Source organism: Podarcis liolepis (genome assembly GCF_965112155.1).
Source record: "Podarcis liolepis genome assembly, chromosome: 5".
Classification (NCBI taxonomy): Eukaryota; Metazoa; Chordata; class Lepidosauria; order Squamata; family Lacertidae; genus Podarcis; species Podarcis liolepis.
In genome coordinates, this window is record NC_139556.1 from 52,036,801 (window position 1) to 52,052,006 (window position 15,206).

General features: G+C 41.5%; 1 protein-coding gene across 1 annotated transcript; it reads left to right on the forward strand.

The window, feature by feature from the left end:
- The first annotated feature begins 69 nt into the window (after positions 1-69).
- SPMIP5 (sperm microtubule inner protein 5) lies at positions 70-8,379 on the forward strand. The gene is made up of 6 exons (XM_083505028.1): positions 70-222; positions 1,099-1,169; positions 2,973-3,194; positions 6,426-6,612; positions 7,321-7,418; positions 8,190-8,379. Exons 2-6 carry the CDS (start codon positions 1,112-1,114, stop codon positions 8,357-8,359), a joined length of 735 nt encoding a protein of 244 aa, XP_083361154.1. The 5' UTR covers positions 70-222; positions 1,099-1,111; the 3' UTR covers positions 8,360-8,379.
- Positions 8,380-15,206: the final 6,827 nt, after the last annotated feature.

Here is a 15,206-nt window from a genome sequence, read left to right on the forward strand (position 1 = left end):
CTCCGGAAGCCTCTCTGTTCCCTGCACGTGTTGTAAAGGTCGTGTGGATGAGGTCACAATGCCATGGGAGGAACGGGGCACTGTAGCTTGAGCTCTCTTGTAAAGGGTCGCAAGGAAGCAGCCAGCTTGGGGGATGGTATTGCTCACAGAGCTTGTCATGGTAAAAGGCCCAGTCCTGGCTTCCTGAGCGAATTGTTCATTTGAGGGATCTCTCCTGTACAGGTCAGTCTTTCCAGGGCTGCTACATTTTCTTCTCTTTCTTGTCAGTAGCTGACCATTGTTTGCTTCCTCTCTCGCTACACCATTTGTCTTTAGCCCTCATGCGTCTTCATTTGTTATTGCCAATCTCAATACTATTATTTTCGTCGTCGTCCCCCGCCTATCTCCTTTGTGCTTCGAGGATATGAAACATTGCAGCAGCAGGAGCCAATGGCGCTAGTAAGGTAACGCAAGGCTGCTGGATCCTTTCCGCAGGATATGTTCTTGTGGCAGCCAGGAACATAAATAGCTTTAAAAATGATCACACAATTTCATTGCTATCACTATCAACAGCATAGGAACAGCCTATCAAATCCCCAAATGAAACCTTCATGTTCAGAGGCACTGTATCCCTGATCACCAAATACTCGGGAGAAACCAGAAGGCAAGCTTGGGTCTAACTCGCAGCTTGTGAGCTTCCCAGAGGCTGGCTGCTGTTTGGAACAGAATAATAGGCCCTTGTTCTCATTTGGAGGGGTTTTGTTCCTCCATGAAATTTTTGAGTTTTGAGTCTGCTTGGATGACTTGCTGGCCATAGTTTGTTCATATGCAGAGAGGTGATGGTTCTTTCCTAATGTTTTAACACAGAGAAATGGATGACTGCTCATAGCAGGGGTGGCTCCCTTGCGGTCCTCTAGCTGCTGCCAAGTTATAGTTTCCACCAGCCCCAGGCAGCATGGCTGATGGGTAGGTCTGGGAACTGTGCTTCTGCAACCTCTAACTTAAAGGTTCTGATAACCTGAAACACCAATATGTTTTGATTGGGATAATTCTTGAACAACAGGCTTATTAATATCAGAGTCTAGATTCAGTTGAAAGCCTTTAACTTTCTTTCATCAGAGTTTGAAAAAGCATGGAACCATTTCAGCGACAAGTAGATGAGTGCAACCCTTTGATACCAGGATATACAGGTAAAAAAACTGAGAGTCTTGGCCTGAGCTTTGTTCCCATTTCTCAGCTGATAACTCGGCAGAGAGCAAAATAACATGCTAAAAGGGGCAGCCAAATAATCACAGCTTTTCACATCGGCTCCCACTTTGTTTTGATGCACTTTGTACTCAATATAGCAGTAATAAACAGGATTATGATTTTAGTAGCCTCTTAAAGCTATCTATTTGCTATTGTATGCTGCGAGGCAGGCACAGGCAACCTTCGGCCCTCCAGATGTTTTGGACAACAATTCCCATCATCCCTGACCACTGGTCCTGTTAGCTAGGGATCATGGGAGTTGTAGGCCAAAACATCTGGAGGGCCAAACGTTGCCTATGCCTGCTGTGAGGATTGACCCAGCACCCTAGTCTTGCCTGATGAATGAGGGAAAACACCTTTCAATCTCAGGCTCTCTCCCTTGGGTTGCTGGGCTACATCTCCCATCATCCCTGACCACTGACTTCCATCACTAGCAGAGTGATAGGATAAGCCCCAAATGCAGAACAGTATTATTGGTGAAGAGTAATACTGTACAGTACACAATACTATCTAAATAGGTCCCTTCATAAGGCTGCTAAGTCTAGAGTCTACAACTACCTAACTGCACCACAGATTTCATGCTCCACTCCTTACATTGTACTGAGACACCAAAACACAAGCACATACCTAGCTCTCTTTCTGACGATCTGGATAGCAATTTTATACTGACAAATTAGGCTCTCTTCTGCACTCAGTATTTTTTAGAGTGTGTTACCTGCAGGGTGTGTGTGTGTGTGTGTGTGTGTGTGAGAGAGAGAGAGAGAGAGAGAGAGAGAGAGAGAGAGAGAGAGAGAAGTATGTTGCTGCAGAAATGCCTCTGAGTGATAATGAGAACTAGAATGTTGATATGAATTCTCTGAATTCTCAGGGTACAACTTTGAGGGTGGTGGTAGTACTTTGATTCCATAACTATTTTATTGAAAATTCTTATTATGAATTCTGCTGAGTTACCTGACATTACCTGACATTCTGCTGACTGACATTATACAATACCTTAAATAAAAATTAAAAAACCAGAAAGCATAACTAAATAAAATAGGCAGCTACAGTGGGCACACCTGCAAAATCTTGCTAATACATGCTCTATTCTAACATTTTTTATTAATTATCTTCAAATGACACTGGCCGTTTTGGCAAACTAAATGTTGAGACTCAGACATCTGCTAAATTTCTAGTTGCTTGGGTATAAATCTCAGTGGTTGGTTGTGTGACAGCAGGCTTTGAAATGCTAGGAGGGTGACGGAAAGCTGATGTTCACTTTCTTATGAAGAATTCCAACACTCATACCTACCCTCTGACTAGAAGCCTGGGAATCAACAGCACCCAGTTTTGCAGGCATCAGACACTAAATCAGTATGCACGGCAGCTGCAAAACTTTGTGTCTGGAAACACCCAAATTTCATATTGTGCAAATTAATCAAATGGCAACAAATGTCACAGTGACAAGCTGGCGATGGGCAGGTAAGGATGATCACTCTGAAAAGGGCTGGAGCTGAAAGCCCATGTATGTGACCCACCAGATCATCCTTTTGACACATTTACTATGAATGCAACAGAATGTTAAGTTGGCTCCCACCATGGACTGTACGAAACCTGTATACACAAATAATGAGTAAACAGTGGGATTATCCTTATGATAGTCCTGGGGCTGCAGACACACACAAGAAGTTTTGTTGAAGGAAAGCCTAGACTAGTCCGCTGATGGCTTCTTCATGATGGTTGTGAACTTCTGTTGCCCTTTCCAGGCTACATCCCTTATAGATTCTACCGAATTGGAACTAGCTTCGGAAACGATTCTGTGTGGTGTGTGAATGCGTTTCGTGAGGCTACTCAGAGAAAATGTGACCAAATGGAAGAACTGAGGCTCACAGCGGCTACAGGACCCCAGCTGCCACCTATATGCTCGAATGAAGAAATAATAAACGTACTTGATGACTATAATAGCAAACACCATCCAAATGTGCTGGGTATAGTATGCCTCATTTCTAATTAATTTGGGCTTAGGATTCCTAAAATACCTTCTCCCCCCTTCATATCCCCAGCTGATCTGTGTTCTCTGCAGGAGAGGGCATCTTGCAGGTATTGTCTTGCCAGGAGGCCTGTTCCACTATGATACAGTTATTGCAGATGCAGCTCTTGATCCCAAGTTTCTGCAGAGTAGCAGAGTCCATGTTGTTTTCACATCCACCCCATACCTTTAAAGAACATCATGGCTTTCCCCCAAAGAATCCTCAAAACTGTAGTTGACCCGTTACAGCTACAATTCCCAGTGCCCTTAACAAACTACAGTTCCTAGGATTCTTTGAAGGGGAGCCATGCACTTTGAATGTGCTGTAAGCATATGGTGTGGAGAGGAGGTGGGTCAGAGACAAGCTACCACTCTAGAAAACTCATTGCACGTCGCACCCTTAGAGTCACCGTCATATGTGGCAGGCTTGAATATTTAAGGCCAGACTCAGGGGGGCGGGGGGTGGTTGCTGCAAGCTTGGTGACTGGTTTGCTAGATTGAGTTAAAGTGTATGGTTCCCATTCAAGAGGAAGCCTCCTTTTCTCATGATGCTTGCCCTCTGAGGAGATACAGGGTTACAAAGGGAGCAGATGTCATGTTAGCAGAGAGCTAGCTTAGGGCATGCAACTGAAAGGAAGAAAAAAAGGAAGAAAAAAAAAGCTTGGCTTGGCTTGTTATGTACACATTGCTGGTCTACAGGTGAAATTTAGTTCCAAATGAAACCTTCCACCCACCCTGATAAGCATACTTATCCACCATGTTTGCCTGCTTCAACATTTTCATGAACAGGCTCTGTTCAAGGTGCTATGCAAGGCGCTGTGCAGTTTGGGACCAGGATTCCTAAAATACCTCCTCCCCCTTCATATTCCCAGCCAATCTGTGTTCTCTGCAGGAGAGGGCATCCTGCAGGCATTGTCTTGCCAGGAGGCCTATGCCATACAAAGTCGGTCTGTTCCACACCTGCCTTTTGGAAGTCTCACTGGCTACATATGAGACAGGCGCCATCTCTTCCATCTTCTTGTTGTCTGTTGAAGACTTTCACCTTTACCAAGCCTTCTAAGTCGAGATCTTTTTTATCCTAGTCTGTATCTGTGTTGGATTTGAAATTGTATTTATATATGTAACTTTAAAAAACCCCGCAAATACACACATACACAGAGTCTTGTGAAATTGCTTCACAATGCTTCATAAGAAATGCTTCATGACTGAAATTAATTAATTAATAACAACAGACCCAGGGCATCATCTTTAACCCTAACCTGAAACATGAGCACCACCTTTAATGCTTTAGCGATTCCATCTCTGTCTCTCAAAAGAAACCCGCAAACTGGTGGTTGTGCCACTGATGTAACCTGACCTTAGATCAGGGCATGTCCCACTTGTGGCTATACCACTATACTGTTTTGTTCCTGTGCCTGACTAGCCCACATCCAGGTCTTGAAACAAACTTTCCTTCTTGACTCTGTTTCCTAACTCCCTCCAACATGGTGTAACAGAGATAAGTCTGAGCTTTCAGCTTTCTGCCATAGGACAGATTTCCATCTTCATTCCTGTAACTTTGTAAGCAGTTTCAGTCGATTGAGCAGTGGAGTAAAAGTTCTGTTGGATGTGAGTCATCGCACACACAAAAAGCTGTCTGTGAATGTTTTCTCTTCTTTTCTTTTTAACAGAATGTGGAAACTTTTAGGCAGTTTTTCATTTTCTTTTAAAGCAAAACACTGACCTTTGTTCCTCTGCTGTCGTGCACAAATGACAAATTCTAGTAGCAAAAGCATTTTTGCTTTGCCATAGGGGGAGCTCCCGGCAGTGATCCACATGTGGCCTGAACGTTGCATGGGAAGGCAGAGGAGATCTTAAGTCTGTTTTGATGAATTGTGGTGGTTAAGGGGGTAATGACGGTTCCCTCTTTGAGAAAAGTACCAGTCACTTTCTCCAGGTCTTTTGAGAGAGAGAAACTCTATCTTTGCAACTAGCAGCGCTAAACCATGACAAAGAGCTCTAATAGCTTTGTTATTACAGATGAAGAGCAACAGAAATTGCTTTCTGTCTTGAGTTTTTTATCTACAGCTACATGGACCTGCCCTGTGACCTCTAAAGCTCAGCTGGAGAAATAGAAAGGAATCAACATGCATTCTGAGTTATTTCTTCCAAAAGGGAGGCTTCAGACTTGTAGAAACCTAATATGCAAGTTCCATAAGACTTGCAACAAAATATTGCAGTGTGATTTACTCCCATTCAGGATGCTCCATTCCATTCACCTTCTCACCTGCTTTTCTGTCCCCCCACATTGACCACAGCAGTTGGTCAGCTGCCCATGGCCACTGAGCATGCTCAGTCTTCATTGGGCTGTTTGGGGTCCCCCCCAAAATTATGTTTGTACTTTTGCAAAATTTGGTCCTTCAAAGCCTCCTGATACCTTCATGTTGTACATGGGTCATGGTATTTTGGCTGTGCTTGAATAATTTAGATTGCTATTAGTATATATGATTATCTAGCAAATTTGCCATAACACAGACTGATACCCATGGTTTTACTTACTACCTAACACAGTGGAATTTGCTTTAGGCTCTACTCTTGCTGGAGTGCAGCCAGCACTGGGTGCCTCTACATACTGTAAATGGAGAACTAACAGTGCTTGCAACCTCTAGCTTTGAACCTTCCTTAGGACTTCTTCAGTGGTCTTCTCTCAGGATATTTGGATTCTTGATCCAACCCATGAGCTATATAAAACTGTTATTTCTCTTTCTCACTGATGGGAATTATATACAACTCTTTTCCACTTAGACCCTTCCTCTTGAAACTGGAATGTTTTAAAGAACACCTGTCTTTCTTCCTGTAGTAAATTCTTTGCAGTGGTTGGCTAATGGTGCAGTAATACAAGGTTTCACAGATTTGATGCTTGTCAGATCTACTTCATGTTTTTGTAGAACCCCAAGATCTACCAACCAGATTCAGGCAGAAAAGACATGGTGCTAGTTAAAGAACATGGTGTTAATGCAATGGACCTCATTTGTGTTGTGCTCCTCACTCTGTGTAGGGTTATTTTTAGCATCAGTAAGCTTTCAATTAATGCCCCATTTCATCACTTTATATTTGGTCTTTGGTAAGTTCTACATAACTGCATACAGAGCTTGTGTTTCTTTATCTGTATTCCTTTGTGTTGTGTTTTGCCCATTTCATCACTTTGCAGGGCCTGTGGAAACAAAAAGGAGTCTACTTGAGCCACCTATTCCAGGCTGGACTGGCTTTGTGCCCAGGTCGAAGGTTACAGAGTTTGGTCACGGAGCTCGCTACCATGTGATGGCAGAAAATTGCTATCGAGATTTTCAGAACTCCTTGGACAGAGCCAAACAGGATCCTGCTACCAAGGAATCCATGTATGTTGGCATAAAGATCTTTCACTGAGCTATGCTGCAGCCGAGAAATAATGTGGATATAATATTACATAATGTTACTCATTCATCTGTTCTCAACCATTGTGTTATTTTTATATCTTTTCCTCCTGTGATTTTATATTATTGTTAAACACCTTGATCATTTTGCATGAACAGCTGTTAGCATGATAAGACAAGATCTTTGTCACTGTGAATCCTACAAGACCTGTCTCTCAGGATGATGAGAAACTATCAGGGTGGAAATTGTTTAGGGGTTTTTGTTGGAGATGCTTAATTTGTGGTTATATTTTTGTAATTGTGTATAACTTTTGATGTTGTGAGTCACAAACTAGGCCATGTGATGAGTGGCAGGATTGGGGGCCCCAGGCGCTCAGCAGGGGAGTCCTCCTGGGTAGCAGCAGTAGCAGCAGTTCTTATATGGCCAAAAGTGGGACATTCCAGGATCAAATCAGAAACCAGGATGGCTTCTCTAAATCAGGGATGACCCTGGAAAATAGGGACACTTGGAGGGTCTGGACTTGTCTTAGCCATATAAAAACCAGAGACATTCTGCCTTCCCAGAAGCATTTGATAAGACTATCACATGCACTGTTTCAGTCATATGCAAAGTTGCACATAATATGTTGTTACAGTCAAGAAAGTTGGAGAATGGCAAGCACCAAAACATCATTTATTTTATTTATTTTGTAGGAAAGAGATCCCTGCAACCAAACTCAAAGAATCACGCCCATACCAGAGATTCTACAGGCCGGAAGGGATGATGCCCAAGTATACTGGGCATATTCCACGTAAGGCTTTAGGATTGCATTATTTGAAACTGGCCACTTGCTATGGGCCTGTTCACAAGACCATGTTCACCTGTCTCAACTCTTGGACTGGAGAAGAAGAGAGCACCAAAAAAAAGCTGGTGCATGGTGATGAGAGGGGTATTGCTCGATTTGTTTTGGTCCTCAGAGGAAAAGGGTCTTTATGTGCCTTGCTTGGGCATGTGAGTTAAAATAACTCAGTCAAAGGTTATTATGCTTTCTACTATATCTTCATTGAGTTGATTGAACAGGTGTTCTGAAGCAGGGCACACAAGAGCCCCTTTGCCTCCAAGGAAGACCTTGTTAGTCTTGTAGAAGTCAGTTGGCCCATATCCTGTTATACTGGGCCCACCATCTGTTGATGATACTACACCACACTTTGACCACTATGATCAGCAGGGTATGCAAGGCTCCAGCAAAGCCATCTAGCAGAACATCGGTGTCTTCCTGCTTTCCAGGCTTTTCCAGAGCTCCTGGTTAAGAAAACTCCTTTCCCATAAAGTTCAGTTCAAAGTATATAGTGTTTATTGCCTCATGATCCCTGTGTGTGCGCACATGGGTTGTGCCCCCTCAAAATTGTGCACCCACGGTTATGGGCCCTGCTGCCTCCCACATTATCTCCCTGCAAGTACTCACCCAAGGATGGGAGCCCACCAATCTGAGCCTCTCCATAAACTGCAATGAACATTTAGACCCCTTGGCTGTACTTGTCACATGGCTTTAGGCATTGAAATAGGCCTTTTTGTCTTGTAGATGAACGTTCTGGCATCGGAAAGACCTTTGGTAATGTGAGCAGAAGCTGTTCTGTCTGCAATCACCCGGAAGTGAGCTATGGCATTTATCTTGATAAGAAACGGAAGGCTGTAAAGTTTCAAGAACCGATCAAGGAAGAAAAGATCCCCTTAACTGCAGCGAACAATTAAAAATATACAGAAATACCTGAGATTATATGAGAATAATACTATCATGTTGTTTGTTTAACCACTTGGTATGAAATAACATTATTTACATTTTAAAATATCAAGTTGTTAGACAGATGATTATGGTTTTGAAACTGACCCTAAAAAAATCTACACCAGTATTTCTGCCTAGAGCACACCTGGATCACAGCTGCAGCATCAGTTACTGCTCTAGCTGTTGACTTCACACCCTATATCTTATATATTTGAGCTGGCACAGAGATCTTGAGACTGTATGGAAGGTCATTCAGATGCTAAGATGCATAGTTTAAAAACTCTTTGAACTAAAACATAGTAAGACTTTCAACTAGTTTCCTATCCTGGTATTGCCATGCTGCTGTCAGTTTCTCATAGTATGATAGCCTGTCCAGATGTGGGTGATGACTTAAGCCATGAGCTGCACATCTCCTGGCTCGGTGCCACCATGGAGTTTGCCTGGTTTGACCTTTGCATCTGGAAGTGACATCAGTCACAGCTGTAGGTGAACTGCAGACTCAGCCAGAAAAGGAGCAGACAGTTTGCCTTACTGCTGCCTACAAAAGAGACTGAAAGGATCATAAGGCAGAGGACTGAGAGAGTGACAGGATGCATCCTTCACAGGCTGACAAAAGTGGTGATTCAGGCCAGTTTAGTGGCCCTCTACAAACATGTAAAGGGAGGGCTGTAGTTTATTTAGAGCATTTATACCCCACACTTCAGCCAAAAAGTCACCTAGAGTGGCTAACATACAATCAGTTAGAACAAAACAATCCCTGCCTGCAGATTTATAATCTCTCTCTATATAAAGAAAAGTGACACACAAGGAGAAAAGAACAGGGAGGGAAGATGAAAAAATAAAACTCAGGCACCGATTCTTAAGCAGGTGTTCTTTTAATGACCAGCTGGCACAGTTCAGGTGTAGATGGTGCCTGATACAGCTTGTGTGGTAGAACACTTGTTTTGAATGCAGGGGAGTTTTTGGTTCAGTCTCCAGCATCTCCAGCATCTCCAGAGAAGGCTGACAAATGCTCCTGCCTGAAATTATGGAGAGCTGCTACCAGTCAGTGCTTGGGAAATGCTGCGTTCTAACAACAGAAGGGGCAGCTAGTGACATTTGGGTTCCCTGCAACAATGGTACAAAGAAACAAGCATCTGAAAGAGTTGTTCCACTGGGTTTCTGAGGCACATTTAGAATATGTAGATTTGCTTTCAGTGCATTTTTCAAAATTACCTTGGGGGAGTTTTTCAGATTTCCTATCACAATTGAGGTACATTTATTTTCACCTCCTTTTTCGCTAGAGTATTCCTTTGCTTGCATCTGTTTAGTTAGTGGAGCAGCCCACCATTTATTTTATCTAAAATCTGAAGGAAACGTTTTGAGTTCAGCTCTCTTTAATCTGTCCCGTAATAACTGAAGGGTTTGTGTGTATCTGCAGTACTTGATTTTGTGGGAGGTGGGTTTTCTTTTTTTAAAGAAATGTGTTAATTTAATTACACTGATTGTTGGTGTAGCAGTGTGTGTGAGAGTGTTGTATAGTACCTTGTTGAGCATTTAAGTTCTAAATCTTTGACTTAATCTCCTAACCTTTAGACTTTGATTTTCTTCCTCAGCCTATAATTTGTACAGCCTGCCATCAGAAGAGGGAGGTAAATTAGACTGCATCTGCTATATTACAAATTATAATCATTAACATTACTTCCATTAGAAGCTAGCTCTTAAAATTCCTTCTTGGTGGAATAGTGCTACTCCAGTAAAGCCATGTATGGGGAAAAGGCATAGGCCACCGAAGCAGCTGAACTAATAGGTAGAGATTATTCAGATACACAGAAATAGCAATGGAATATTCCATTCTGGAATTTACTTCTTGAGGCTGAAAGCTTGGGGTTTTCAACATACGAACCTGCCCATTTGGTGGGGGCACTGGAGAGGGCCTCCCCAGTGGCTGCTCCCAAACTTTGGAACTCTCTAGTTTTGGCTCGATTGGCTCCCTCTTTGTTTTCCTTTCACTGGCAGGAAGTTTTATTCTGGCAGGCTGTTGGGAACTGACTGCTTTTGAGGAAAGGGCTTTAAATGGTGCTGCTTTTTGTTAAGTTGTGGGTGAACATATCAGACGACACAGCGATTCTTCAAACAGCTCTTGTTTATTCACAGGCCAGGACAGAACTGAACTGAAGGGTTCAGTCAGCCTGCTTATATAGAGCTCCAGTACAATGTAACTGTAACAATTTTCTAAAACTATCCAATCACTGAATGTCACTTTTGATCCCTTATTTGCATAACTATCTACAGTATCCCCCTGCTGGCCCAGGGTGAGAACTTCAGTACAGTACATAACACCTTTAGTGCTTTTACTATCTGTAGTTTAATAGATTTAGTTGTTGTTTTTACATTGTTTTAATTCCATTATAGCTTAGTTACTATTATCTTCTGTATTTTTTTTAGCCTTCTGTGATTGTTTTAATTTTTGTAAGCTGCCTTGAGTCCTGGTTCTGGGGGAAAGGTGGTGTGTAAATAAATAAAATAATGATAATACTTCTGAATCTTTTTTTTTTAAGAGAGAGAGATTGAAAGATTACAGATTTAGGGTTGCCTTGCCTAGCTATCAGAAGGCTAATCCTAAAGGTATCTTCCATGTGCAGGAAAATATCAGACACTGGCTTTTGTAGCTTTGGATAGAGAAGGGCTGTACCGCAGTGGTAGAGAAGAAAATAACCTTATACTGCAAACAGCCCATTCAGATTTAATTCTTCTGTGTGCGCCTTCAGCAAAGAACTTTCCACATTTTCCCATTCCCCCAGTCCTGATATCCATTGCTATTCCACCACTTCCATTCTGCACTGCTGGGCAGAGCTTGAGTGCAGGTATCTGAGCTGTGTTTGTCTCCCCAGTCACCCCTTCACTCGGCTCTCCACTATATTTTTTCATGCTGGGCATTTCTATACCCGTGCACCTACACCTTTGAAAAAAATGAAAATACCAGCAGCCACCAAAATGTCTCCACAAAATGTCACCCTCCCCCCAAAATACCTTACAATACAATTGTAAATGAAATAAAGTTTAGTTGCATAGGAATACTTACAACATACCAGATTATCAATCTATACTAGGATGTTATCACACTGTTCCTTCTGTAACCACAGTGGCAATGTTTTCAGATGTTAATAGTGAAAGTAACATTTTGAAGTCTGAACTGTACTAATAAGCCTCACCAGCTTTTCAAATCAAATGCCTCTTAATTGATACAATGCTGATCAAATCTTGGAACATGTTCCCTTTTAACGTTCAAATCAAAAACTTTGCTGTGAATAACACAATATTAAAGTGAAGAAAGACCAATCTGCCTGGTACATATTTTGAACATGTTTTGTTGCAAATAGCATTCTAACAGATAGGGCTGATTATATGGTAAAGAGCATAATTTATATATCACAAGCAGTGGGGGCTTTTGTCACTGACATAGCTAAGGAATTTGACACCTTTACAAGAGAACAATACATGTCAACCAAAATATATACCAATTAGACCTCAATGAGACACTGAAATGAATGATGCAGGAACATGTTGTATTTACAAATAATATATGGTTAACAGCCACTTGCATTTTCAAACAACAAATCTTTTTGTGTTATTGGGTGGGGGGAATAAGCATTTGGAAATGGTCACAAAAATATCTCCATTAGCACTGAAAGCTGTGGAAATGGACAGTAATTTGATGTTCATTTAACTTTGCATTTTATGTGATAGCTTTCCAAAGTGTTTGTTTAAACACTACTCAACAAAGTGAATGCTGTTGCACTTCATTATTAAAAGAGGACATTTGGTAACCCATAGTTAACGGTGAATACATTGATGTTAGGAGCAATTGCACCAGAGGACTTAAATATGGGGCGGGAAGAGGAGGTTTTCTATGGAGGATCTGGAAATAGAGAGAAGAGAACACACTTTCGACCCCACTCTGCTCCTAGTGCTACCCATGTCCAAGAAATGTTTGTAAAATTATACACTTTGCAAAAGTGGCTACACCAAAGGTGAGACTGATGCTTGAAATCCACATAATGTCACCAGGTGTGTTTTTCTTTTTCCCCCAGGTTCTCCTGTGTTAACAAGTTACAATATAACCCTATACAGTGGTACCTCGGGTTAAGAATTTAATTTGTTCTGGAGGTCCGTTCTTAACCTGAAACTATTCTTAACCTGAGGTACCACTTCAGCTAATGGGGCCTCCCGCTGCTGCCGCACCCTGCCGTGCAATTTCTGTTCTCATCCTGAAGCAAAGTTCTTAACCCGAGGTACTATTTCTGGGTTAGCGGAGTCTGTAACCTGAAGCGTCTGTAACCTGAAGCGTCTGTAACCCGAGGCACCACTGTACAGTACATGTCTACTCACAAATCTGCAGGACTTATTTCTAGACAAATCTGTGGGATTGCAGCCTTAATGAGAAGCACAAATTTAGCTTTTTCATGAAAATGTTTTGGTGGGGAAAGAAAGATCACCTATCAAATTTCTTCTTACTACAAGGGTAAAATAAAGGCATAGGAGCCAAGTTCATGAAAACTAGCAGCGCGAATAATGCTGGGTGTTTTCTAAATATGAAATCCATTTCACTATTACAGTATAGGCAAATGTAACACTTGCTTGAGTTTAAATGAATTAGCAAATGCAAAAGATGTTTCACCTTCCTTAGGAGGAGTAAAAATGTATTCTAAGTGCACGTAATCAATCTAATGTTTTTGCACTGCAGCAAATATGCATTTGAAATCACAGGGAAAGGAGCACAAAACATGGCTCTTAGGGTTTTCTCTTGAATTATATTTCCTTGGTTACTTCCTATTGTGATGTGATATATGAGAACTTTGGTTCCCAATCCGTCTTTCTCTAATAGAGTCAGCAATCTTGTAGTCCAGAATGCGATGCAGATTTCCCAGAGGTGGAAATGTGGGCTTAAATATTTTCTAAGGTCACTAATTGCCTCTACTACACATGTACATATATGTTTGTGTGCATATGTGTGTACACTTGATTTGTACAGCTCAACTATTATTCCTACTGTACAGTGTGGTTTTTGTTTTCAAAGTGAATGTGCTCTACAAGAGCACCATTTAGCTACTGCCTATGTATCACATTGCACCCACTTTCTTTGTTGTTCTTTGGGAGCATGTACTATTACGGCATAAAGGAAGTATGGTAATCTACGCAAAGTGAGACAGCCTGGAAGTGCCTGGGGAACTCCCATAGGCAAATCTATAATTTGGCAGATCAGGTGGATTAACCTATTAAACCAGATAACCACATGAACAAGAGCATTTGTCATAGCACTGGTATATTAATTGAACCAGAGTGTACTTGCCTGAAGCACCAAAACTCCTCTCTGATGTAACAGTGGAATCCTATGTATTATTGAGACATTCAGATGTACTGCTGAACTCAGTGTGAGCTATTCCCAGTTAAGTGTGTGTAGAATGGCAGCCTAAAATACATGCATTTGTAGCTTGCCTTGCTCTGCTTACAGGTGTGAATTAGCTACTTTTGCATTTTTTGACTGGTGTTATATTGTATATCTCAAAACCTTGTCTAAACCTATCATGAGTTCTTTGTTCTCACCAGACCCATTTTATACATCTTTGTTTCTATAAAACAACAATTGTCTGTATCAAACTCTGTGGGGAAGATGATTTTCTAAATTAAGTGGCTTTCTCTCCAGTGTGAATAATCGACGCTTCTTGGGATATTAAAAGTCCATTTTCAAGGCATACACAGATAATTACATCCCGATCAAAGGAGCTCTTGCTAACACTTTATGCTTAGCTGAGATGTGTGTGTGAGAGAGAAAACAATGAACAGTTTAACAGAGTCTTTCATGGTGTTTTTTTTTGCATATTCATAATTGAACCACTATATTCTGCAACTAGATTGTTAAACACAACGAAATAACTTCCTCACATACTCATGAACAGCTATTCTATAGCTCTATAGGTACATAATGATGACTGGCCTGGAAAGCTAAAAGTGACAAGAGCCTAGCATTGGATGAAAACAATCACAAAATTCCCATAAAATTTTTTGAGGGGGACAGAATTATTATTTTTTAAAAAAAATAGCCCTGGGGTTCTCTTCCTCTCAATCAATTTTTGGCTTTGTGGCTGAATATCCCTCTTGGCTGTCTTAAAAGATTTGCAGTCCAATCTAGTCCTTCCCCAATCCTTAGCTTGGGTGGAGAGAGAGTCCTGTATGTGAAGGGGAGATGTACAGCAAGAGACTGTTTTATGCCATTGATTTGGTGCCATCTGCAGCTTTGATTAACATACATTCTACTCTTTCATTCAAGCCATTTATAAAGATATTGAGCAATGCAGTACCCAAGACCAAACCCCAAGGCTTGCTTCTTCTCTCCAGGTTGACAAGTTGCTGTTGATGAACGCTCTTTAGGTACAGTCCATCAACCTGCTTGTCCATTTCCACTGCATTTCTTTCAATGGGATGTGTATTTGGATGCAAGTAGTTAAGCTTAACCGGTGCTTTTCTTCTGCGTGTACTCAAAGGTACGCAGTACCGGCACCTTGATTTTCTAGAAGAAAAGCACTGGTTAAAAGTGTGACAATTACTGTAACAACTTCATGGGGAGTACTGGAACCTTTTTTCCTTGAAGAAAAGCACTGAGCTTAACTATATTCTGTAGTATGCTGGATTAAAGGCCGGTAACCAGTGCATATACAGTTTCTCAACCTGCAAAGGATGCTCTATTCATATTGATAGGGATAACACACATATATTTGCATTTTATGAAAAGGGATCTGTGCCATCCATTACAATTAATTTGGCACTTCATATATT

Coding starts and splice junctions, on each gene's coding strand:
- SPMIP5 (XM_083505028.1), top strand. CDS start 1,112: ATGGAACCATTTCAGCGACAAGTAGATGAGTGCAACCCTTTGATACCA. Junction 3,195..6,425: donor ACACCATCCAAATGTGCTGG/GTATAGTATGCC, acceptor ATCACTTTGCAG/GGCCTGTGGAAACAAAAAGG. Junction 7,419..8,189: donor GTATACTGGGCATATTCCAC/GTAAGGCTTTAG, acceptor TTTGTCTTGTAG/ATGAACGTTCTGGCATCGGA.